This window comes from Elaeis guineensis, chromosome 6 (assembly GCF_000442705.2).
Source record: "Elaeis guineensis isolate ETL-2024a chromosome 6, EG11, whole genome shotgun sequence".
Classification (NCBI taxonomy): Eukaryota; Viridiplantae; Streptophyta; class Magnoliopsida; order Arecales; family Arecaceae; genus Elaeis; species Elaeis guineensis.
In genome coordinates, this window is record NC_025998.2 from 15,453,877 (window position 1) to 15,481,566 (window position 27,690).

At 36.5% G+C, this 27,690-nt stretch overlaps 2 protein-coding genes across 2 annotated transcripts; both read left to right on the forward strand.

Annotated features, from left to right (window-relative positions):
* On the forward strand, positions 1-3,665 carry LOC105036530 (protein ACCELERATED CELL DEATH 6-like). The gene is made up of 3 exons (XM_010912291.3): positions 1-748; positions 1,495-2,030; positions 2,581-3,665. Exons 1-3 carry the CDS (start codon positions 52-54, stop codon positions 3,511-3,513), a joined length of 2,166 nt encoding a protein of 721 aa, XP_010910593.2. The 5' UTR covers positions 1-51; the 3' UTR covers positions 3,514-3,665.
* Positions 3,666-4,665: 1,000 nt separating this feature from the next.
* LOC140858485 (uncharacterized) lies at positions 4,666-14,167 on the forward strand. Its single transcript, XM_073259249.1, has 9 exons — positions 4,666-5,260; positions 5,358-5,396; positions 12,165-12,356; positions 12,439-12,683; positions 12,763-12,966; positions 13,069-13,161; positions 13,322-13,423; positions 13,517-13,876; positions 13,977-14,167. Exons 3-9 carry the CDS (start codon positions 12,173-12,175, stop codon positions 14,052-14,054), a joined length of 1,266 nt encoding a protein of 421 aa, XP_073115350.1. The 5' UTR covers positions 4,666-5,260; positions 5,358-5,396; positions 12,165-12,172; the 3' UTR covers positions 14,055-14,167.
* The last annotated feature ends 13,523 nt before the right edge of the window (positions 14,168-27,690 follow it).

The window sequence follows — 27,690 nt, forward strand, 5'->3', positions numbered from 1 at the left end:
CATCCACACGTCCTAAATGGATGAGGCTAAGAACCGGCGGATACTTTGCCCATGACTACCAAAATAGTGCAAACAGATTCTAATCTTGAAGTTACTCGGAGCGCAATCCAACCCCTACGCACAACCATGAATCTTGAATTGCTCAAAGTAGCAAGATCAGGAGACAAAAGTATTCTATATAACTTGCTTCCACCAGAAGATGCATCTTCCAAAGATCCGATGGGGGAGATGCCGGAGGATGCTGCGATACAAGAAAATACCAGCCGCCTCCTCAAAGTTACACTAGAGGAGAACACGGACCTCCATATGGTTGCTAGTCGAGGATATCTGGAGTCTGCCGAAAATCTCTCTCCCAGTGTGATGTCTCTTTTAACGGCACCAAACCAGAGGTTTGACACTCCGCTGCATTGTGCCGCAAGAGTTGGAAATAATGACATGGTCTCCTACATCATCGATTTAGCAACAAGGCGTAACGTAAAAGATGAAGTGCTAAGGGCGACAAACAAGGACAAGGCCAATGCTTTGCATGAGGCTGCCAAATATGATCGTGTGGACGTGGCCAGGATATTGATGGAAAAGGATCCTGAACTAGCATCCATGCCAAACCGTTTCAAAATGTCTCCCCTCTACCTGGCCATAGTGTCAAGGTCTCTCAACGTAGCCAAATTCTTACTGCAGTTTTCTCCAACATCTTATGAGGGTCCTAGCAACAAAACGGCATTGCACGCAGCAATTCTCATAAGTCAAGGTAACCGGGCACTCAAATTTACATTTCGGTCATTCTTCCCTTCCTTTTTTTTTTTTTTTTCTTTTTCTTTTGAAAAAAGGTAACCAAATCACCACCATTTCATAAGAAGTACGAAACCACCATTTTATTTAGGAAATGATCAGAATAAGAAACAAGAAAAGTTATAACAAAGCAAATAATGCCCCTGAGGGGCCAACCACTTTACACATCCAGCAAAACAAGTATTAATAAAAAAAATAAAAAAAATTGAAGAAGAAGAAGAAGAGAAAAGCTCAACCATCATAGGAATCTTTCCCTCAACCTCAAAAGGCCCAGAAAGTGGGAAATAAGCAGCCGGTAACCACAATTGGTGACTGGGAAGAAGACAGACCTTAAAAGATATCAGCCCAAAAATTCAAGCAGTTGGCGGGATCAGATGTGGGCGATAGATGCTAAGAGATCTCCATCAAGTGGATGAGCTTGGCCCTCTTCTTAGCTTTTGCTGTTTCGGCTTATTTAGGCTTGTCGAAGTCCAGCGGGCAACTTTCTTTGACGGTAACCATGTACAAGGTCCTTTGTACATAATTAGAAATGACAAATTTTGATTTTTTATATTTCTGCATGATTTACCATTTGGCTAAATATCTTAGCAGATACATAAGCAAAGTACAAAGCAAGTACATGTATGGAATATAATACTATCTTTTGATTTGTGCAAGCACATTGTATGAGTACTCACGATACCTTTCATAATACTTATGCCGTAGAAATTACTCAAGACTTGTTGCGTTGGAAGCCAATGCTCATCAAATCTGCTGATTCGTTGGGGAGAACTCCTCTTCATTATGCAGCTTCAAATGGTGTTCATGATATAGTGAAGCTATTGTTAGAGAAGGATTCCTCTACAGCCTACCTAAAAGATGCCAATGGCTTATTTCCTATACACATTGCAGCTAGTATGGAAAACGTTCTTGTGGTTGATCAGATTTTAGAACACTGCCCGGATGCAGACGAATTATTGGACAAGGAGGGAAAGAATTTTCTTCATGTCGCTTTTAAATGGAAAAGATTAGATTTGGTGAGGAAAATTATCTTAAAGAGACCGGATCTCAGGAAGCTGTTAAATGACCAAGATTACAGCGGGAATACGCCGTTACACACAGCTGTTGAAAACAATGACCAAGGGAGCATGCATTTTCTTCTGCGGGACAAAACCGTACTTGTCAACATTGTAAACCGCAAGTGCTTCGCCCCTCTCGACCTGGCTTATGCAAAGTTGAATGAAGACCTGCCATTCCGGACGGTAAACTTCTAACGAGCTTGTACATGTTTGGCTTGTTAACCATTTAACCGGTGTCAACAAAAACAATATAGATTTCTTAATATCGTTGTAGACTTGGATATATGCCATACATCATAAGCTTTAGTTCTCTCTCTAGAGCACGCATGCACAAGGACACAGAAATTATGCTTGGAGCACAAGCACTTTTTCTTCAACTCATATACATATACGAACCCTCTAGATATTTTTCTAAACACAAATCTTGATAATGAGAATTCAAATCTTGATAATGAGCATTCATTAATTTCTTACGATAATAACCACTGATGTTGCTAACGGGATTTTGGTTCGCTGGATGGCACCGTTTAGCTCTCATATTATGAAGAGATTCAGAATTACCTTACCTTCTGTACCAAAAAATCAGAATTTTAATAAATAAATAAATATTATCATCAAGTCTGGGATGCTCACTCATAAGAAGTGCATATGTTAATGTCAACTAAACATGTAGTATTCTCAATCTTTCAACTGATCTCTCTTTTTATGTTCTAACATTGTTCTTGAACTGTAGAATTCAGCAGAAGTTTGCATTGCAAGCTGCTTGGCTTCAATAAAGGCTCAGTTCGGTCCGCAAGAATTGCCTGATTTAGAAAGCGGTGAATTATCCAGCGATGAGGCCAAAGAGGAACCATATTCCAGCGACGATAATTTCAAAAAAAAATCATCTAGCAATAAAGCCAAAGGGAAACTACCATCCAGCAGTAAGGCCAAAGTGAAATCAGCATCCGGCGGTAAGGCCAGACGGAACCCAGCATCCAGCAGTATTAAGGCCAAAAGGAACCCATCTGGATCCAAAACATCCCAACAAAAAGAAGAGGGCAATGAAATCGGGAGACAGGTGAATTTAGCCAAAAATCTCGGGATCGCTGCGGTGTTAATTGCTACGGTCACATTTGCTGCTGGTTTCACACTTCCTGGGGGTTACATAGCCGATGATCATCCAGGACGTGGCACAGCAGTTCTAGCAAAAGAGTATACCTTCAAGGTATTCCTCATCTCAGATGCCTCCGCGTTGGTCTGCTCCATCATAGCCACATGCTGGCTCATGTATGCTGGAACCGCGATTATTGATAAACATAATCGCAGACGAGCCCTTTTTTGGGCTATTTTTTACCTGTGGGCAGCATTTGCTGGCATGTGTGCTGCATTCGCGATGGGTATATATGTAGCATTGGGTCCCAGCTGCAAGCGCATCAGCATTCCTTTATGCATCGCGTCTCTTGGAGCCCCTATTTTTGCTCATGTGGTGGCAAATTATAACGTCTATAGGATGCTGGAAACAGTAAGAATCAGGCAAGGGTATAAAGAATGTATTTGGCCGACCATACACCTGCATGATAAGAAACGCCTTCTTCATAATTCGCGGCCCAATAGACTTGTCATTGATTTTCTACTTCTCACATTGGGCACTTACGCCATCTTTTTCCTATTAGCGATGCTGTAGGTGGGTAAAAATTAGAACTATTCAGCATGTATACGTGGCTGACAGAAGTCCGAAGAATAGCTTGCGTATTTTATGGGCAATAATATTTTAATTATTTTTATATTTCGTACTTGTAAAATTTTCTATCTCTGTGCTAAAAATATTAGCTTTCTCGGACTGGCAATAAAATGTTTGTTCTCTTGCTCTCTTGCAAATAAAAAGGAGAAAAAAATTCTCTCTTTTTTCCATTTTCTTTGACTGAGCAGAGATTACAGCTTCACTAGGTTTGAGATGGAATTAAAGGATGAAGACATGCAGAAGTTTGTGACCATGGCACCAGATCTACAGGTATTCAACTGGTATTATTCCATACTGAGTATTAGTATGGCATATATTCCGATACCAGCACCCGATGTGAGAACACGTCGAATCGTAGTAACTTATCGGTGTCCCATGATAATGTTGCCCTGGTGTAGTGTGGGCATGGACCAGCTAATAAAAGATAATGACTTTCGGAGACTGGACTTAGCGTCAAAGCTAAAGCTGTCCACCAGTCCTACGGCATCATTTTTGTATTCTGATTTTTTAAACTACTCTCACATTAAAATAGTGTGACCATCTCTATGTACAAAAAAAATAAATAAATAAAAGACAATGACTTAGCCCTCCACTAATGTCAGCCGGATACTTGCCCAACTGGCTGCCGTGGTTTGGCCATGGACGACTTGATAAAAGGCATTGACTTGAAGTCCTCTTATGTCCACAAAATTCCTACCCCAGCTTTGTTTGCATGGGTGGTCACGGTTGCATCCTTTGTACAAAAGAAGGACAAATCTTCCTTCCCACCCATCAGCCATTGGATCATCCACCACACAAATCTCAAACTACTTCTAACTTTATCATTCATCCACTTGCATATAGATCTCAAAAGGAAAAGAGGATGGTCCGGAAATTGATGGGCAAGAGGAAAGGATTATGAGACATGTAGTCCATGTATCTTGAAAATTTATAGCCATCATCTATCTCTCAACCCACCTTGTTGGACACAATGATGCAATGAATGACAACAATTTATTTTAGAGACGGTGACATGTCTTGCATCTACATATACAAGTTCATCTATAGTGCAAAACATGCATCGTAGAAAAACCAAGCTCGTGGCACTACAAAAAAAGAGGCCATTAACGACCTTTTTTTGCCGACGCTTTTGGAAAGCGTCGGCAGGTTGCGCTAACCTGCCGACGCTTTTAAAAAGCGTCGTTCTTTAACGACGCTTAAAAGCGTCATAAACTATGAACGTGTCAACGTCGACGCTTTTAGCAAAAGCGTCGTTAAATAAATAAAATACCGACGCATTTTAACGACGCTAAAAAGCGTCGGTAGGTTCGTTTAATACCACCCTCCTCCCGTGCCCTAATCTATCTACCGCCGTGCCCTAATCTATCTACCGCCGCCATTCCTCAGCCGTTCCTTATTTTCCACCCGTTCCTCAGCCGACCCCGGCCCATCTCCGCCGCCGGCACCGCACCCGCCGTCCACGCGCACCCGCCGTCCACGCCTCACCTCCGTCCGCCACTCCCCTCTGCTGCCGCATCCGTCGACGCCGCGCCCGCGAGGTCCAAGCCATACGCCGTCGGTGAACCGGCCCTCCTCCTCCTTCCCTTGTTCGACTGCTCCAAGCTTCCCACCATCCCACTTCGCCATTCGGCCACCCCAAATCGAAGGGAAACGAAGCCCCTGCTCGGCCGCTCCACAGAAATTTTGAAAGGTAAAATATTTTCCCCATTTCACTTGTTTTTCTTTTCATTCATTCTTCTTTTCAAAATCTCCACAGAAATTTTGAGTTGTTTAATTTCATGTTACAGTGTTTAAGGGTCTGTCATCCACATTCCTCATTTTGAAAGGTAAGCTTTTTCCCACCTAGTTTGATCATTTTTTTTTGTTATCGCTTCATTTTCTTTTTATTTTTTTCTCTTGTTTGGAGATTTGTGGGAAGGAGAGCATTGAGGGAGATCGGATGGGTTTCTTAGGTCCCGATTGGGGTTTTCTCATATGGGATTTTGTGCGAGCTGCAGCGGTGTGAGTTGGTCCCCTGAGGTTCCAAGAGCTTAATCTCGGTAGAAGCATGATATTTTATAGGATTTGAGAATTTTTCAGTTATTTATTTATTTATCTTGGCAGATGTGAAGAATTTTTCAGTTGAGTGTTGAAGGATGTTTTTGTTTATATATGTTCTTGTTTACTGCCACCCTTGAGTAGCATTGTGATGCATATTTTATAGGAATCGGGTTTGTTAGCCCATTTAGCTTATATTTTTTAAGAACATGCTCAGATCTTAGTTTTTCGGCTGTAGAAAAAAAAGATAGAAAAAAAAAAAGCCTATGAAAGTTTTTTTTCTTTGTATAGGATTTGAGTTAGGTGATATTTGGTTGATTTAAGGCCATGATTAAATGGATAGTCCAACTGATGAACACTATAAGATTTTCAATTAAATCCTATCCAAAAATCCAAACATATCTTTTTCTACACGATTGAGCTAAAACCAACAAAATTAACAAGATCACATGCTACATACTGGGTTAGGCTTATCTTTATAAAATACCCAGTTATAGCTTTGCAATGGGCCCGCTTGAATTCTATAGGGAGAAAAAAAAAATTCAATAGATCTTTTTTTCTCCTTATGAGATTCAATTCGAATTATTTCAGAACTATATTTGGATATTTTGCTTAACCCATCTTTGTGATCTTATTAGTTGCACTAGCTCAATCCACAAGTCCAATAGAATTTGCCGCCCAATCCTATAGAAAAAGCTCCAAACATGCTCTAGTTCATCTAAATTAACCTTCACCACACCTAGGAGGGAAGTAATAAATTAGATTAATCATGTCAAATTGGAGTGGTGCGAGAGGAGGCCCAATTATTGGGAATGAAGGTGATGGAATTGCAATAGATAGTAGTCATTTAGCTTCTTTAGATAATTGCAGCTGGAGCTGGCTTAGCTTGGGCTGACAATGTTCTTCCAAAATATGTTCTTTACCTGCATGCCAATCATTCACATTAACATGACACGGAGCAATAACTATTGAATAAGCATTTGTTTTTGTTAACCAAAATAAACACACTAATTATTGTTAACTTATAATTTTGTAGAGGCCAACTTACTGTTCCTCGAGTCTTGGGTGGGTGTGGGATTTTCTTACTCAAACACAACAAGACTTTGATATTCTTGGAGATTCCTTTACTCAAATACCCACTTTAGCTCTTCTTATGCTGCATGCATCCAAGAATGAATACAACTATTCATGCATGCCTAAGTTTGTTAGTTTGATTTACATATTTCTTACAAGTTTTTCATGCTTCTTTTATTGAATTTGAAGGGTTTCGTGAAAATTAATATATCTAGGAACATTTAGCATCTTTTTTCACAAAACAAAAAAAAAAAATCATCAAATGAAAAAATTAGTCTAGAGAAATGAAGAGCGGTGTAGTTACACTTAGATGTTGGAGATTGCACTGAGAAGTTTGCACAGGTTGAAGGTGAAAGCAAGCATTGCAGCGAGATGACGTGTTCATGCAAATTAGTTTATGGTGACCTTCAAATCAAAATAGAAAACAAAACCAAAAGAAAAGAAAAAGACGGAAGCAAAAGCATAAAGGAAACAATGAATTAAAAAATAGCGTCGTTAAAATTATATGGAGTTAGAGCTGAAGTCACTGACGAAGAAGTTTCGGCTCTTCTAGAATTGAAATTAACAAGTGGAATTTACATCCCTGCATCTCTTTCTTTCTTTCTTTGAATTATACATTTATTTATTGAGAAAAATAGGCAGATTTTCACACATCTCCCATTAGTTATTTCTTTGGACATCAAGCTTTAAATATCAAGTCGCCAATTGAAGACCAGGAGACAACCTTAAAAGATTATAATTTTATTAAAGAATTTTCTTTAGGAATTTATGCAATCTTATTAATGTTCTTTTAATTGGTAATCTGGTGTCAGCCGTACACTTAGGTCCAGACTCTAGTTGGGTAGCAGGGTGGTTCAGGTTCAAAACTCCAGTTACTCCACTTCACAGGATTGCAGTTATGAAAGATCATGAATATCAAATTGAATAGTTAATATGCATCTAAATGATAATAAAAATAATAAATAACAATCTCTTTCTGCAAAGCTGCAAAAGTTGTATTGCAAATATTATATTATGTGCATCTCTTCTTGGTACCACCTACGAAGGACTCAAATCTTCAACTTTTCTGCCTTTCCATAAAATGTAAATAATATGACATCAAAAATTACATTGCATCGAAACATAGACCCGTCTTTTGATTAATGTACATATTCTATTATATCCGTATATTTATTTATTTTTGTACGGATAAAAGAATTATGTACATTGATCAATTGATTGTCCAGTATGGACAGTTTGGAAAATGTGAGTAATTCTATAGGTCATTACCATAATCAAATGGTATGCTGAGAGGTTCGGAAAAAATTTCGGATGGTATTTTCCTTTTGTTCTTCCTATACAGAAGAACTAAAGGGAAATGCTGCCGAAATTTTTTTCGGCTCTTGTTGCATATCATTTGATTTTTGTAATTGACCTATACAATTAATACATTTTCTGAATGGGATAGGACCTTCTTTACCTATTAGTTGATGATAGCAAGCATTTACTATGTAAACTTTATCTAGCTGTTATTTTTTTGGATTTTATGAAATGACTGATATTTTTTACTCATTGCATTAATATAGATTGTATAATTTTTTTTTATTTTTAGATAAATTGCAAGTTCGATCAGTTTTATCCTACAATGGACAAAAGTTGGATAAATAAACCAAGGAATAGTAAAGAATATTTAGATGGAGTTCATGACTTCATTAAATTTGGTATGGAGAAAAGTAGTTTGAATGGAAAGATTTTATGTCCATGTCGGAAATGTGTAAATAGTTCTTCTTTAGATCCACAAAATGTTGAAGAACATTTGGTATGGAATGGTTTTTTAAGAGGTTATACCGACTGGATTTTTCATGGAGAATCTATGTTGCCATCATCATGTAACCAACCCCTGACTCATTGCGGATCCACTAGCCTAGAAGACAATTCTGCAAGAGATGATGATATAAGGGGTTTGATCACAGATGCTTTTGGATTTGATGTTCAAAATTTAGGAGAATCCAGTAGTATACAAGAAACAGTTGGGATGTTTGATGGATGTACGCATACGGAACGTATGCATGTTGAGGAGCCCATACATACATCTAATGATGAGACAGCTCGTTATCACACCTTAATGAAAGATGCAGACGAAGAATTATATCCGGGTTGTACAAAATTTTCTAAGATTTCTTTTCTTATACATTTATTTCATATAAAATATTTGAATGGATGGTCTGGAAAGAGTTTTACCATGCTGCTCAAGTTATTAAAGGATGCATTTCCAGAAAGCACTCGTTTACCACCATCGTATTATGAAGCCAAGAAAGTAGTAAAGGAATTGGATCTTGGATACGAAAAGATTCATAGTTGTCCGAAAGATTGTATGTTATATCGGGGTGAAAATGCTAATCAAGAGTCATGCAATGTATGTGGATCTTCAAGATGGATAACACAAAAAGAAGATCGAGATGATGTACTGAATGAATTGGATGCAACGCGGAGTAAAAAGAAACCGGCCAAGGTATTGCGTTACTTTCCTCTTATACCTAGATTGAAAAGGATTTATGCATCATCAAAAACAGCTTCATCAATGAGATGGCATCATGAAGGACGTACAAAGGATGGAATGTTGAGACATCCTGCAGATAGTCTTCAATGGAAAGCATTTGATGATAGGCATCCTGATTTTGCCTCTGATGTTCGCAGTGTTAGGTTTGGCTTAGCTTCTGATGGCTTCAATCCATTTCGGACCCTGAGTTCTACCTACAGCACTTGGCCAGTCGTTTTGATACCTTACAATTTGCCACCGTGGATGTGCATGAAACAATCATCACTTATCTTGTCAATGGTTATTCCAGGAGATAAGGGTCCAGGCAATGATATTGATATTTTTCTACAGCCTTTGATAGAGGAATTGAAACAGTTGTGGGAGGGTGTTGATGCATTTGATGCTTCCAACGGCCAAACATTTAAACTACGGGCAGCTTTGTTATGGACTATTAATGATTTTCCAGCATATGCCAATTTATCTGGCTGGAGTACAAAGGGACGGGTCGCATGTCCTTGTTGTGGAGATTCAACACATTCAATTTGGTTAAAACATGGAGGTAAATTTTGTTACATGGGACATCGTCGATGGTTGGAAGCAAATCATCCGTTTCGATTTCAAAAAGATTTGTTTGATGGTACTATAGAATTGGGATGTGCCCCTATTCCACCTTCTGGAACTGATGTTCATAGACAAATGGATGGCATGAATTACAGCTATGGTAAGCACTCAAAGTCCTCTAAAAAAAGAGGAAGGGATGATGTTGAAAGCTCAGTGCACGAAGGGTTACCAGAGGAAGTCAGTATCAGTACTATAGATGTAGAGTTGTTTCAAGATCCAGACAATTATTTCGAGGATGAAAATGAGGAAGACACACAGATAGCATCTATACAACAGCCAAGTAAACATTTATGGAAAAAATGAAGTATCTTTTTTGACTTACCTTATTGGAAACATAATCTTATTCGGCACAATCTTGATGTCATGCATATAGAGAAGAATGTTTGCGATAATTTACTTGGAATATTTTTAAACCTTGATGGAAAGAGCAAAGATAACATGAAGGCACGTCTTGATTTAAAAGAAATGGGTATCCGACAGGAACTTCATCCTAAAATGCTTGCTAATGATAGAATTTATGTGCCTCCTGCATGTTACACAATGTCTGCTCGAGAAAAGGATAATTTTTTGGGAGTTTTGAAAAGTATCAAAGTACCCGATGGATATGCATCGAATATTTCACGATGTGTGCATCTAAAGGATCGAAAACTTTCAAATCTTAAAAGTCATGATGGTCACATATTGATGCAAGATATTTTTCCAATAGCTTTAAGATCGTCATTGCCGAAATAAGTTGTTACAATTGTACTTCGATTATCGTCATTCTTCAAGGCATTATGTTCCAAAGTTATTGATCCTCGGGAACTTGATCAGTTAGAATCGGATATTACAATTACACTTTGCCAGATGGAAAAGATTTTTCCTCCTGGATTTTTCACTATTATGGTACATCTGCTCGTTCACCTAGCTTCAGAAGTTAAAGTTGGTGGACCGGTACATTATAGATGGATGTATCCTATTGAGAGGTATTATTACAAACCTTAAATCTTTTGATAATTTTATTAGAAACAACAGCATACTGATATTTTAATAAATATTTAATTCTTGAAGGTATCTTGTGCGTCTTAAAGATTATGTGCGAAATAGAGCCTATCCTGAAGGCTCGATTGCTGAAGCATATATTGCGGATGAATGTTTGACATTTTGTTCAAGATATCTTCAAGGTGTAGAGACTATTTTTAGTCGACCTCAACGGCATAATGACTTTGTGGAGAATGCAGAACTGTATAAGTTCTTAACTGCTGGAAAATTCTTGGGAAGAGGTGAAGGTATTGTACTTGATCAAAAATCCTTAGCACAAGCACATCGTTATGTGTTACTTCATAGTGACATAATATCTGACCATCGCAGGTTAGTATATTTAAGGAATGACATCAAAATTTAAATTTTATATTAGATATAATGTTCTAAATGATATATTTATATTTTATGCAGTGAATTTTTAATTTATCAGAGACGAGCCAATCATAACATTCGTCCTAATGCAAGGATTGAACAGCGATGGTTGGTCGAGTTATTCCCTATGTGGCTTTCGAATCAGGTGTGATTTATATTTAATTATTGGATATATTAATTTTTGATACATATTTAATATCAGATAACTCAACTGCACTTCGTCATATCATTTTTTGTTAGGTATCAAAGATGATGGAGACAAATAAGTCAGATGAACTAATAGCTCTTGCTCGAGGACCTAACAAGATTGTGAATAGATATAATGGTTTCATAATTAATGGCTTTAAATTTCATACTAGAGAACGGGAGAAATTTAGAAAAACACAGAATAACGGTGTTATGGTGGAAGCGGATGGAAAATCTTATTATGGTGCACTTAAAGATATCTATGAGTTGGATTATTATGGAAAATTTAAAGTAGTACTGTTTAGATGTGATTGGATAGACATAAACTCACCAAGGGGTTTGAAACAAGATGCAAATGGATTTACACTTGTAAATTTTTCAAGGTTGATACACACTGGTGTGTTATTGAAGGATGACCCATTCATTTTTTCATCTCAAGCTCGTCAACTATTTTATGTACAAGACGCAAAAGATAAAGATTGGTTTACTGTCATCAAAACAAAACCTAGAGACTTATATGATATGGGAAACCAAGTGGAGGATGATGACGATGACACTTATACACAATGTATGCCCTACAATTTTGTGCCAGCTGATGATTTAAATGCTACGACGACGTTGGTTAGAACAGAATTCGAAGAAAACACTACTGCTTGATTGTTACTGGTAATAATTATTTATGATGTATATATTTTGCATTAATTATTGTGTTATTTTACTCCATATATTAACTGATTCTACCTTTTATTTATATAAATGCTAGGTGACATCATGCGTCGCAGGGGACGATATGCTGGTGTGCAGTTCCAGTTTTCACAGACAGAGGCCGGTACGTCTTCTTCAGCACAGCAGCCTGAGGCCAGTTCAGCTGCACAGCATTCTGAGCCCTGTCCTTCATCATCAGCACAGCACGATCCTCCTGTTCATCAGCCAGATGATGAGATACACGTGCAGGGTATATATTGTCTTTCATGTAATTTTTTTTATTTCATTTTATGTATATTTATGATATAGTTACTTTTATGTATTTTTTGCAGACGGATCCGGGAGAGTACGCCCCAGACGCGGACCCACAGTAGTACGAGATGTGTGGCAGATGCGTGAGGGCGAGAGGATTGTTGTGGAGTGCAATCAGCTAGGTCAGCCAATTAAGAAAGCTGCCTGCTTATTGACTTCATTTTTGGGGACTGTTGCTCGGAGGCCTCAGCTATGTCCGTTGGGCTATGCAAAATGGAATGACATGCTTCCAACGTACAAAGTTGAGCTCCTCCGAGTTATAGAGGTAATGAATTGATGTTCATACTGTATATTAATTGTTAATCATTTATATAATTTATTTCATTTAACTTTTTTTTTTATAGAGCAAGTTTGTTCTCCCTCCATCCACTCATGATTTTGTAATGAAGTCTCTCAACCGCAAATGGAAAGAATATAAAGCACAATTGAAGAAGGACTATATGAGACAGGGTATGACAGAGGAGGAGGTTGCTAGGAATTGTCCTCCTGATGTACCCCCTCATCAGTGGATGGAGTTGGTTCATTACTGGTTCTCCGAGAGGGCACAGGTATATTATCTGTTTATTATCTTTTTTTCTTAAATATTTTATAAAAATATTGATTTTTATTATATATTGTATATATAACAAGTTCTTTACTTTATTTTACAGACTTATTCTGCTATTGGTAGAGCTGCACGAGCAGCTCAGTCTGTTCCTCATACATCGGGGTCGAAGAGTTATGCACGACTCCGACAGGAGTTTGTATGTTCCTTAAACTTTCATAATTAACTTTTAATTTTTATGTTCAAATATTTATATAACTAATATCATTATGTATCGTGGACCATGTCTGTATCATGATACTCATATATTTTTTTAAATTATCATAACTGTTTGCTTAAAATTGAAATTATTTGTGTAGGAGGATGAGCATGGGAGGGAACCCGGACAAGTGGAGTTTTACCGGATGACTCATACTCATCAGGATGGTACTTTTGTTCGAGATGAGTCGAGAGATTTATATGTACGGCATTGTTAATATTATATTTTTTGCAATGATTTAAATTTAATTTTGTTAGCTATTAATGTATAACTCTTGTTTTCAAAAAAAATACAGGAGAGGGCTACATCTCTCATTGCGGAGCGTGACGACGAGTCCGCAGCATCTACGCAGCAGAGCCGTATCGAGGCCGAGGTATTCACAGAGTTGATGGGACCAGAGCGCTACGGCCGAGTGAGGGGTTATGGAGTAGGAGTCACCCCCACTCAGTTATCTGAGGTTAGTAGATATACGCAGCATGCTGCAACAGATGCTCAGGATTCACGCGTTCGCAGACTCGAGGCGGAGATACAGGAGATTAGACAGAGTCGTGCCGCTAAGATGGAGGAGATGCGACAGAGCCGTGCCGAGATGCAGGCCATGAGGGGACAGATTGATCGCCTTACATCTTTATTAGAGATGTATGGTTCATCTCAGGTAAACACATAATATTAAATATATATTTTTGTATTAATTTAATGATTTATATATTTTATTTATAGATATGCAAATCATGCTTTTGATATATTTTTTGTAGGCTCCTGGCATATCAGGCACCCATCGAGATAGCGGCACGTCACGTGGAGACAACGACGACCATCCGCCTGCAGATTGATGTTATTTTATTTTTGTTGTATTTTTATATTTATTTATATTACTCTTGATTGTAATGGACGATTAGTACTTTATTTTTATTTATATAAAATATTGTCTTTTGGTTTGATTAAATTTTCTATTTCAGCTTGCTTTTGATGTGAATGATGGTGATTGTACAGGTGTGAATGTGAATGTGGTGATTGTACATGTTTATTGTATTGTACAGGTGATGTGAATGATGGTGATTGTACAGGTGTGAATGTGAATGTGGTGATTGTACATGTTTATTGTATTGTACAGGTGTGATATGATTTCGTACAGGAATGTATTGTATTATTTTTTTTTTAAATAATATTTGTATTTTTTTTTCCTCTTAAAACCTTTAACGACGCTTATAAGCGTCGTTAAATTTGTCTTTTGCGACGCTTTAAAGCGTCGTAAATATTTACATTAACGACGCTTATAAGCGTCGTTAAATTTGTCTTTTGCGACGCTTTAAAGCGTCGTAAAGATTTACATTAACGACGCTTTAAAGCGTCGTTAAGACAAATTTAACGACGCTTTAAAGCGTCGTTAATGTAAATATTTACGACGCTTTAAAGCGTCGTTAAAATTTAACGACGCTTTTACAAAGCGTCGGCGATATTCGTCCCCACTCTTGCATAGTCGACGCTTTGCCGACGCTTTTCGAAGCGTCGTAAAACCGAATAGCGACGCTTTAAAGCGTCGTTAATGACCATTAATAGCGTCGTTAATGGCCATTTTTCCTGTAGTGTGGGATGTCATTATAAGCATTTGACTAGCCAAAGATGACTATGGATATGATATTGTAGTAGCATCACATGCAAGCAAAATAATGAAAAACACCATAATTTTCCAGCAAAGAAGCTCTAAAAGTATGACAAAATGATAGATTTTTTTAAGCAAAAACAGAAAAAAAAAGCAAGAAAGAAAATCCCTTAAAGGTCGCTTTTGAGGAGCCAAGATCTTTTGGATAGTGTTGGTTGCCCTTATTCCCGATGGAATGATGGCTTATTCCTATTTATTCCCCAAACACTAGATATATTCCTAATGGGCTCCATAGATTTAGCTATTCCAGTCAACAAGCATTAATTGTGCATTAATTACACCTTATTCCCATTTATCTTGAATAAGCTATCCATGTTGAACCATGGAATAGCTTATTCTAGGTCCTTAATGAGAAATAATTACAACTTATTCTAAGTTAGGGAATAACACTGCCTTATTTCTGATGGGCCCCACAAATTTCCAACCAAAAACTAATCTGAGGAATAGCTATTCTAAGAAAATTTGTATTTTCATTTCAGAAATACCAAAAGGATTACCAACTACTATCTTATAGTATATTTTTTGTACTGCAAAGAGCTGCATACTTATCGATGGCCAACACGTCATCTGATAAAGTTGATGGATGGTCGACAAACATCTAAAAAGGCAAAAAGCCATGCATGGGATGCAACTCAATGTAACCCATCCCATCCTATTTGACAGCTATCCATCTCCATGACGGATGATGTCGCAGCCATCAAGCGACATAAAGTCCTTTACGTTGCAAAATATGCATCACATGATCTAAACTTGATTTTGGATACATACAATATAAGATTTATGATCCAGGAAGATCATCAAAATTGACGTGGATTATTGTGGCCACCATGGATAAGACAAGACAGGATCAAGAAGAAAGATTTACCGCATCAGGAAGCTAAATCATATACTTAAACTTCAAAAGGCCATAACTTGAATATATGATGCCCGATTAAGATGATTTCTTTTTTTTTGAATTTGAGTATCTTTTTAACATCTATAGCTTTAGATCAAACCTTTAGAGGACCAAATCAGGCTAAGATTTCATTATTTGGATCTTGAAATGGATTGGTCAAACCAATTTTTTTTTTTTTCAGGAAAGACTTCGACAGAAAGTTATTTTTTAGGCCATGAAGATTTAGGCAAATGATAAAAGATAAAATTTATATAGAAATCAAGATCTACCTCCTATAAAATTTTAATACTTTTTATTATTTTTATATTAATCAGGCTTTTTAGAGACTCAATCCTATTCAAACTAGAAAAATTAGGAATCTGACTCAAATTGTTCAAAGAAAGTTCTTCTAAAATTAGGAAGAGAAATCCTACTTACATTGTGCTAAAGATGACCTCACTATTATAATAGGGGATATATACCTTAGTTTGTATGGAGAATCAATGAAAAAAAAAAAGACTGAATTCTTACTTTCATAATTCTTCTCTCTTCTTCTAGCTTTCTTTTACAAGATTCAAGTTGAGCAAGCTAAAAAAAATTTTGTTCTCTCTAATCAAATCAATTTGGTATCAAAGCCAATTTTTTTCAAATTTATAAGAGTAAATTAGTATCAAAGACTCATTCTTTCACATCTATCGGATTAAGTTGGTATCAGAGCATTAGATTCTCAATATCTGTGGAGCCTTAGTTCGTGTTTCAAATGTACACTACAAAAAATTAAGAAATTAGCGATGGCCATTAGCAACGGTATTTTTATTATTGCTAATAGTGGATATTAGCGACGGCATTACGGACGGTAGTTTTTCTATTGCTAATAATTATTTTACCAATGGCTATTAGCGACAGTATTTTTACCATCGCTAATAGTTGTTATTACAAAATACCATCGATAATAGTTATTTTTACTGACAATCAATCATAATAAAAAAAATTATCGTAAAAAAATTATTTATTAAACTTATTAGCAACGATGAAAATGATATTAGCCGTTGCTAATAATCATTAGCGACAGCACTATTAGCGACGGATTTAGCCATCACAAAAAAAAATTATTTATTAAAATTATAAGCAATGGCAAAAAGAGTATTAACGATAGCAATTGCCGTCTCTAATAATCATTAGTGATGGTACTATTAGCGACAGCAATCTCCATCACAAAAAATAAAAAAAATTATTTATTAAACTTATTAGTGATGATGCAAATAGTATTAGCGACAATAGATGCCATCACTAATTATTATTAGCGATGATAGTATTAGCAACGAAACTTATCATCATAAATAATAAATTTTTTTTATGTATTAATTTATTAACGATGGTAGGAAGAGTATTAGTGATGGCATCTGCCATTGCTAATACTCAACGCAAAATATAATTATTTTTTTTTGAATATGATATAATTTTAAAATTTAAAATCTATCTTCACTATTCATTATCTAAATAATTATCATTAGAGTATTGTCACAAAAGACTATCTCAATCCGATAGCCCTAGCTATGTCGATCAATAAAATTTGATTTCGACGGTCACAAATGATCGTATGATGATCTGATAGATAAAGACCACCGATAGATTCAAAAATTTATAGTGATGATCTTAATGATATTTGTAGCACACTATTAAAATTTTACTTCAATCAGATATCAATATCATGATCAATTTAGCACGAAATGATGTGGATCGTTAAATAAAAATAAGTAATCAAAAAGTCAAATGACATTCGATTGTAAGATGATTTTTAAGATAAATGATCTTTACTACTACTTTGATCATTTGTACAGTGATGATCATAAAATTCAAATCATGCATATATGAATGATCCAAAACTATATATCTTTTGATACTCATTCTTAAAGTCCTTAAGTAATTATACTTGTACTTTTGTAAGATCTGCTTAACATGGATGGTTCATATATATACGATTGAAATTTTATGATCATCATCATATAAATGATTAAAGTAGTAGCAAAGATTATTTATCTAAAAAATCGACTTAATCGGATACCATTTGGCCTTTTGATCACTCATTTTTCATTGATCAAAATTATTCCATACTAAATTGACCATGATAATGATGTTCGATTGAAGTAAAATTTTGACAGTGTGCTATAAATATCATCGAGATCATTGTTACAAATTTTTGGATCCATTAGTGATCTCTATCTATTAGATCATCATACGATCATTCGTGACTATCAAAATTGAATTTTATTGATCGATGTAGCTAGGGCTATTAGATCAAGATGATCTTTTGTTATGATACTCTAACGATAATTATTTAGATAATGAATGGTGAAGATGAGTTTTAAATTTTAAAATTATATTATATTCAAAAAAAAATAAAAAAAAATTATATTCTGCCTATATAGCATTGATTGCATAATAACCACTGCTATAGGTCTATCATAGTGGTTGCACAACCACTGCCATATATGTATAGCAGTGATTTATGTATTACTATAATTAAAATAGATTTTAAAAATTTTAATTATAAATTTTTTAAAAAAATTAAAAACTATTAGCGACAGCTTTAGAGATGGAAGTACCGTCGCTAATAGTATTAGCGACGGCATTTTTAGCGATGGCATTAGCGATAAAAAATATCATCGCTAATAGTCTATCCAAAATATAAAAAAAAAATTCTTCCCTCGCGCACCCTCGTTGTCGTCCTCGTATCCCCATTTTCCCCCACCCCCCCCTCATTTTCTCCCACCCCCTCTTTCCCCAGCCTCCTGTCCCCCCGCAACCCCCTCGTTCCCCCACCTCCCCGAGCTCCCGATCTCCTCCTCAAGCCCTCAGCTACCTCCCGCCTCTTCGAGCCCCTGACGTGAGCCATCGGATGCCTCCCGCCTCCTCGAGCCCCTAGTCGCCCCCGCCTCCTTGAGCCCCTGGTCGCGAGCCCTCGGCCGCCTCCCATCTCCTCGAGCCCCAGGTCGCCCTACCTCTCCGAGCCCATCGGCCCTACCCCATGGCCCCTGCCCTGTCACCCCCAGCCCTGCAGCCTCGCCACCCTCAGCCCTGCCGCCCCGACATCGCCAACTCACCAGCCCACCCTGTGTTAGATGTATGTCCTAGAAGCCAATATGGCTGATATATTATAATAAATGTAGGATATAATTTTATACTTAATACATTAATTTGATCAATAAAAAAATAAATTTATTTTTTATTCAAGTATGATCTGTCCTTGAATCGTCCATGGAATTAACTTTCGATACATATTCTCAAGGTGTTGAGAATTAAAGATATGTATTTAATTTCTAAATACTCCCGATCATAGAATTATCATGAGGATGGTGATTGATCCGGAAAGACTGACACATAGATCGCTTCCTTTGAGATATATGAGTCTCTAGTCTACAGTGTAGAGACACTGAGCAACGAGTATGGATAGTTGTTAGAGAACAACTAGTACTGAGCATAACTATACGAGAGGTCACTTGGCTTTCTATTCAATCATCAGTGATTGTCTCGATGCTATAGTTGTGTGAATGGTCCTTTGACCTGAGATTGTACTACTGGTCGCAATAAGACTGCTGGAATTTGACTGACACATAAACATGAGTCTCAATGAGCCCTTACAGTGGATGTTGACGACAGTTGGTCTACTGTAAGAGTAGAGTGCACATTAAGATGGGATCTATCAATCTTGATAGAGAGGAGTAGTCCTATAAAATTTAAAAAGTTAAGTCCAAGAATCTATGGCTATAGTAGTCTGATTGATGGAAAAGAGTTTTCATAGGAATCATATTTGGACTTGAGCTAATCGAATCTATCATATGACTGATGTTGAGATTTGACGATTTATCCATGACTTACCATCAAGTCGGGACTCATGATAGAGGGACTGAATCATACGTTAACTATATCTAGAGGTTCATTTCAGTTCTACTAGGTTGACACTACATACTACTAGGTGTCACTGGTAGATTGTGAGAGCTCACTAGGATTGTTCTGGATCGATAATCCTTGATGAGTTAGAGTGAAATTGTTCCGATCTATTGAAAAAAATTTCAATGATACTTTGATAGAGATCATTATATATCTACTATCAGATAGAATTGAACCTATGAGATCATACAACAAAGGGATTAGGCTTGACATTAGCAATTGAGCTTATGAAGTGTCAGTTGGATTTAGAGAAATCTGATTGAATTCAAGGTAACTTTGCTAATACATGGTTGGACCCAATTCCTCTTTTCATTTGAATTTTTTATTTGATAAAATAATTCAAATTTAATTACCTACTATTAACCTACATGAATAAAATTCATTTGACTCTAATTATTAGGTTTTTAAGATTTTGGATCATATGAATTAAGGGTGCAAGTCTCTTATTAATTTTCTTGATAGTTATTATGGGATGCCTCCTTGATTGGATCAAGTTGGATGAGTCCTATGATTAGAGGGCCTTTTAATCTGATATGGGGTATCCCTTGGGTGCAAAAAAGGATGTGTTTAATTGGTTGCAAGGGCTCCAAGAGTTGGCGCCTAATAGGATTCCTAATGTAAGCTAAATAACTTAAGTTATTAGGAAACCTAATGTAAGTAGGACTAGTATTATGAGATTGAATAAGATTCAATCCTCATGCCTATTTAAAGGAACCTTTCCTAAGGTTTCTAGAGCATCCAAACTAGCAGCCCCACGCCACCTTTGGAGACCCCTACGCCCTCTCTTTCTCTCTCCCTCTCTTCTCCCTTAGCGTCCCACATGCCCTCATATCTTGGGTGTCCTCCCTTCTCCTCGACACCAAGGTTGGTTGGGCATCCATCCTTTGCTGGCTTCCAGAGCTTGGTAGCAGCACAAAGCAAAGGAGAAAGGCAAGAGAAGAAAAAAAGAAGAAGATCAAGAAAAGAGATCAAGTGTTGATCGCGATCCAGATTTCATTGAGATTCAGCAGGCTGAATTTTCTTTGAGAAGAAAATTCAATTTGAAGTGGGCTATTCCAGACTAATCTCGAGTGGATACCCATAGAGACCGGATACTTGTATGGCTAGATGAAAATCTCTTCTCTTTCAAATCTAGATTTGAAGAAAGGGATTACGAAATAGGTATGCAATTTGATCACAATCTGAATTTCAGCATATGTCAATTTCAGTACATGAACTAGATCCTTATGATTTTATATTTTTATGCATGCATAATTTAGATTAAAAATATTTTAATCTTGTATTCCGTTGTGGTGTTTAGAAAAAAAAAATTGAAACACATATACATATCCCAAACCTCGAATTCCAACAGTGGTATCAGAGCCATGGGTTTCATATTGCTGAAATTGTCATATATATTTTGAAAAAGATTTTAAAATCTGATTTTTTATTGATACATGAGATGTATAGATGAATTTTTGAATCTAATATTTTATTTTAGATTTTATTTTAGAATATATAGTTGATATGTTAAAGTATGCATAGATATGAATTTTGATCTAAAATTATTTCTAGTTCATGTTCACATGATATGTAGATGCATGCATGAATCTAAAATTTTATATGATCTAATTTATAATTCATATATGAGATATGTGATTATATGTTTAGGTCATAAGATTACTTTTGATATGATCCACTGAATAAAATAAAGAATTAGCATCCTATACTATGTATTTGGTATTTGCATATATCTCTCATATATACCCCAACGTTCAAAGATTCCATGTGGTATGGATGGCTGCAACGGCATAGCATCAAATAAGCTTTCTCAGCATCAGCTGCAACTCCTTTCAGGGGCATGAGATATATGATATCATGTAGTACATCTGAATTTTGTTTAGATCTGAATTTTACATGTATATATGTGATATATGTTTGTATGTTAAATCTGAAAATTATTTTCATGATTTAAAACTTACTTTCATGTGAAGAATTTAGATCTAAAATTTGATTTTAGAATCTAAAATTTATGTTTGTGCATGAAGAATTTGGTTATGAAAAAATCATAAATTAGATCATGTAATAGAATTATATCTAAGATTTTTGATTTAAGTCATATGGGTCTAATTCGATTAAGTAATTAATCGAATTGAGTTAAATGTTGATTAGGTTCAGATCAATTAAGTTAAATGATCATACAATTGTTGTTAATCAAATTGATTGAGTCCTATATGTAAAATCGATTAACTTAAAAACCTAATTCAGCTCGTTGGTTTGAGCCCGATTCGCTTGAGTTAACCTGTTTGGACCAATTGACCTATTAGTGTCTAAGATAAATAATTGGGATGTGGTTATTTAATTAGTTTCATTCATCTATCTGGCCAATTTATTGGTGTCTAAGAAAAGCAATTGAGGATCTCGACTTACCTGACCAATTTGGAAGATTGGGTCTTAAATTGGGTTGCTTAGCGGTTTGGTTTAGCCCATACCAATTAGATTGGTCATATGATAACTGATTAGATGAGACCTAAATCTAAATCTTTCCATAAATATTAAGTCCATAGGTCTTCCACCATTGTAGATGTGCGGGCGTGCTACCGACGTTGATTGTTCTCGACTGGTCACAGTGGTTCAGTTGCATCGAAAATACGCAACCACTCTATTAGCAAAGAGTTACTCTAGGATAAGGATGAGGTTGGACCCAATAACTATTAGGTGAGAAATCCAATGACGATCTTGCACCTGTTTGTAAACAGTAGGTTGGGCTTAACTAAGAAGTGTGGTTAATAACTATTAGGTGAGCCCACATGACTTAGAGACTAAGTCACTGCAATATACTTAGAGGAGCATCTGGGTAAAGAGTTGCCTACACAGTGCTGTACATGTTACCAATAACTGTTAGGTGAGGTGCATAGCATCGATGGGACCGCAGCACCCATTAAGAATCTTTTGTCCCGTTAGAGTTTTCATTTTCTTTTCGGAGAGTGGAGGGATCCGATAAATTAATAGGAGTCATTGTTTGCATCTTAAATCCCTAAAAGTAAATATAATAATTAAGTATAAAAGTCTAACTTGAATCTCTACTCTCACAGTTAAACAATGTCAGCCTCAAATCTTCTAGCCCGCATCCTTAAAACCAATCATTTGACTGGTACAAATTACAAAGACTGGCTCAAAAATCTCAAGATTATCCTGAACTCCAAAAAATTAGGTCATGTACTCGATCAGAAATCCATAATATTACCAAACCATTCTATTGCTGAGCAAAGGGTTGCTTTTGAGAAGTGGATGGATGAAGACAGTCGGATTAAGTGTTATGTGCTGACATCTATATCAAACGAGTTGCAAAGCCAGCATGAGCATATGCCTACTGCCAGGACTATGATAACACACCTGCAAGAGTTGTATGGTGAGCAGAGCTGTACAGCGTGCTTCGAGGTATCCAAAAGACTTTTCAATTTGAAGATATACGAAGGGCAGTCAGTCCATGAGTACTATATGATAGTGATCAAGGATATTGAGGAGCTTGAAAAGCTCGAGCTAGAAATACAAAAAGAATTACAGATGGATCTGATCCTTCAATCCCTTACGAGTTCATATAGTCAATTTATTATAAATTTTCATATGAACAAGCTCGATTGCACTATACTTGAACTGGTCAACATGTTGATCACTACGGAGGAAACTTTGAAGAGTTCAAGGGGCACTGTTCTCGCTATAGAGTGAATTTCTTCCAAGAGAAAGTCTACTAGAAAGAAAAAGGTTAAATCCACTAAGAAGCAGAAGAAGGAGAACAGACCAAAGAAGGAAGTTCCTAATAAGGTTGAAGCAAAGAAAAAATATTTCCACTATCATGCTGAAAGCCACTGGAGAAGAAACTATCCAAAATATCTAGAGAGCCTAAAGACCAAAAAGAATGATAAACCTTTCGAAGGTATGCTTATAATTGAATCTAACCTTATGGTTTCTTCTACTTCTAGTTGGATATTAGACTCTGGCTTGAGTGCTCATATATGTACCTCAATGCAGGGTCTGATAGAAAGTAGGAGGTTGAAGGAAGGTGACATGATCCTTCAAATCAGCAATAGAGCAAAAGTTGCTGCAGAAGCCATTGGCACTTATCCTCTTCGATTACCGTCTAGTGTTAGATTAGATTTAAAAGATTGTTATTATGTTCCTGTAGCTAGTCAAAATTTAATTTTTGTGTTTGTGCTAGCACAAGAAGGTTTTAAAATTAGTTTTAATAAAGATTTTTATTCTATTTATTTATGAAATAAATTAATTGTACGAGGTCTTTTAATTGACAGTCTTTATCACTTGCATGTTGATGCGAATGTGAACTTAAACGAGCAAATAGTGAGTGCCATAAGCCAAAAGAGATCCAAAAATAAAATTAACCAGAAGTACTTGTGGCATCATCGACTAGGCCATATTGGAGAGGATAGGATAAACAGACTAGAAAAAGATGGGATCCTTGGCTCTCTTAATTCAGGGTCGTATTCAGTTTATGAATCTTACCTTTGAGAAAAAATGATCAAGTTACCCTTTGTAGAATATTGAAAAAGGATCACTTAGTTACTTGCCCTAGTACACATCGATGTATGTGGGCCATTTGATGTGCAGGTCAGGGATGGTTATATCTACTTTATTATTTTTACCGATGATCTGTCTAGGTACGGATATATGTATCTGATGAAATATAGGTAGAAAAATAAACAGATAAACCCATTAAGGTTCTTCGATCTGATCAAAGAGGTAAATACTTTAGTCGAAAATTTTTGAGATATCTTAAAGACAACAGTATAGTCTCTTAATGGATGCCTCCCTGAAACATCTCAGCTCAATGGGATATCCGAAAAGAGAAACAGAACACTATTGAATATGGTTAGGTCCATGACCATATGCGACTACCTCGAAAGAAAATATGTCAAGGTGCGAAGAGTAGACTCCACGGACAACATAGTGTTGGGAATAGTGTCCCAAAGCCAATCGTCAGCCTGTTGATGGTTGTGCTCCTTTTGTATTAGTACATGAATTATAAATAAATAAAAATTATTTTGGTATTTTTTCATCACAAATGTTTCATCTTCTAATGAACTCCTGTGTTGTGGTGAAGTCCTTAGGACTATTTAGACTCGACAAAGGAGGATTTATCGTTTAGTCCTTAAACATGTTCGCGACCAAATGATACGTTGTTACCAAGGACGACAATATTTATCGAGCATAGGTCGTTGTGTGCCATATGGGTTGGTTGTCCTCATAACCAAAGAGTGTGGAGACACTGGTATGGCATACAGGTGAGATGTAATGGTACATCTGCACTGAACGTGACCAACTCTGGAGCTATTTCTGCTGTCAAGATTTGCTCCGATGGGATATGGGTATAAATGTCCCTCCGACCTGAGACCGCCACGGTGACTTGCAAGCAACTCACTGCACTTAGGCACTGGACTACCTGAATTTCTAATTCAGTGACAGAAGGTTGCTGGGTGTAGTCAAGTACTTGACTTGTCGGTGCGTGTGTCAAGATGGGATTGACCACTCCAGTTTAGGAGCTGTGTAGAGTCGTGTTTCAATTTAGCAAAACCTTGGCCAGGGTAGTCCTAGTGAGGAGTCACAGGACTAATTGAGTTGAGCACGATTCGGATGATATCATCAGGGTTGACAGTTTAACCCTGAGTCATCCTAAACACAGGGGTCAAAAGGGATGAATTATACGGTAACCATATTCACGTAGGTTCTGAATGTTGCGATTGCGATTATTCGACCTATCCGGTCGTCGGGTACCATTGCTAGATGGTCACTTCGATTAGTACAGAAATTGGTTCCTGTGCTACCGGCTTAGGTTCGAACCTGCGGGGTCACACACATTAGAGGTTCCTTTCTGATCTGATGGCTGATTATGAGTCTTATCTATCTGGAACTCTATGATTGAGAATTAGGATTCTCTAATCATGAGTTCCACACATTTTGGGTACCGGGGTCAAAATTTTGAATTTCGAATTTTGAATTTGAAATTTGAACTCTTTGATCAGGGTTTCATATCGATGGTCTCTGATGCCTGATTGCCCATCGGATTTGGACTCAATATTTATAAGAGGTTTAATTAGTGATTTAATCACTAATTAACTCAATTTGATTGAGTAATTATTTTTGGATCAAGTCCAATTGAATTGGATTCAGTTTGGATTGACCCGATTAGGTTAAATGTTGACCTAATCGCTAAGGTGGTTTAGTCCCTGATTTGATCAGGGATTAGGTTTAGTTAATTCTTGATTTGATTAGAATTTTATTAAGCCTAATTAAGCCTAATTATGTTGGGTTTAATTTGGTCTAATTGTGCTCAACCTATTTTAAACTAGGTTGGCTCAATTTGAATCAAACCACCTTGTTTTAAATTCCCTGCGTCACCCAACTTCCTTGCACCCATTTGAATTCACGAGAAGAAACTTCTCATGAAATTTTTCTCACATAAAACCCTTCCCAACGTCCTCATTTGTGTGCCATATGGATGGATAAATTAATTAGTTAGCCATTCAAATTCAAATCATGTTTGAATTTGAATGGATAACTTATCACTTGCCCTTTCATCCTTATCCATTTTGTGCGCCACATTACTTACACGAGAAAAGGTTTCTCATGAAACTTTTCCATGCACAAAGAGCCACGCCCCTTCTCTTCTCACCCCCAAAAGGATAGGGATAAGTTGGTTTTCGTTTGAATTCAAATTTGATTTGAATTCAAATGTGTAACCTCTTGTCTTTATCCTCTCATGCGGATAAGACACGTTCGACGTTGTTTTAAAAAGAGGAGAAAGGTGGGACGTGCGTAAAAAAATTAGGAGAGAAACTTTGGGGCGTGAGGAAAGCTTCTGTGCAAGGTGAAGGTCCAAAACCTTTCGAGAGAAAAAGAAAGAAAAGAGAGAAAATTGGGCGCAGGATTTTTGGTGTGTACCCTAGGGTTTCTACCTAAGGTTCGGGAAGTGAGATTGGTGTGCCACGAGTGTCGTGAGTCCACCAAATTTTAGAGAGAGATCCATCAGCCTCTCAAGTAACTGTGCAGATGATCCGGGGTATCCAAAAAGTCGGCACACATCGATCGAAGGAGTTCGATCAACATCTGCCATCAAAAGGGTGAAATCACGAACTAGCATTCGTGAGGAGCTGATCAGATGGGAGCTTCGTGTGGATGATCCGCAGAGGCCAGACAGTTGGGTGGCTGCGATGTGATGATCAGAGCCCTCCGACGGTGATCAGATTGCGGTGATCGACTACCCGCAAAAGGTGATGTGTTCTGAACACAGTACTGTAAAACGTTTACTGATTCAAATTTGAATTTCAAATTTAAATGCATGCTGTTGTATCATATTTAGATTCTAGTGTAGGGTTAATTAGTATTAATTAATGAGATTAATTAATAATTTCACTGTAAAATAGTAATTTTGAAAAAGTTTTAAAATTACCATTTTGCCCCTGCACTAAATTTTCGCTTCAATTGGTATCAGAGCAGGTTCTAGAATATGATATACATATGCATGCGTAGATTAAGGTGTAATCTATAAGTTTAAATTTGAAATTCAAAATTCAAAATTCGAAATTCAAAAAGATTTGAAATTTAAAATTTGAAATTTGAAATTTGTTAGAAGTTTCAAATTTGAAATTCAAAATTTGAAATTTGAAATTTGGTTGAAATCTCAAATTTGAAATTTGAAATTTGAAATTCGAAATTTGAAATTTGAAATTCAAAATTTGAAATTTGGTTGAAATCTCAAATTTGAAATTTAAAATTTGAAATTCGAAATTTGAAATTTAAAATTCAAAATTCAAAATTTAAAATTCAAAGATTGAAAATTCGAAATTTGAAATTTGGTTGAAATCTCAAATTTGAAATTTAAAATTTGAAATTTGAAATTTGAAATTTAAAATTCAAAATTTAAATTTTGAAATTTGTATATTTAGATATACATGATCCAAGTAGCAAGTAATCTAATTGGGTTGGT

Bases quoted from the DNA above. Each gene is read 5' to 3' on its own strand.
- LOC140858485 (XM_073259249.1), top strand. From the start codon at position 12,173: ATGCGTCGCAGGGGACGATATGCTGGTGTGCAGTTCCAGTTTTCACAG. The intron at 12,967-13,068 runs GTATATTATCTG...TTTATTTTACAG, and splicing joins GGTTCTCCGAGAGGGCACAG to ACTTATTCTGCTATTGGTAG. The intron at 13,877-13,976 runs GTAAACACATAA...TATTTTTTGTAG, and splicing joins AGATGTATGGTTCATCTCAG to GCTCCTGGCATATCAGGCAC.
- LOC105036530 (XM_010912291.3), top strand. From the start codon at position 52: ATGACTACCAAAATAGTGCAAACAGATTCTAATCTTGAAGTTACTCGG. The intron at 749-1,494 runs GTAACCGGGCAC...CTTATGCCGTAG, and splicing joins AGCAATTCTCATAAGTCAAG to AAATTACTCAAGACTTGTTG. The intron at 2,031-2,580 runs GTAAACTTCTAA...CTTGAACTGTAG, and splicing joins AAGACCTGCCATTCCGGACG to AATTCAGCAGAAGTTTGCAT.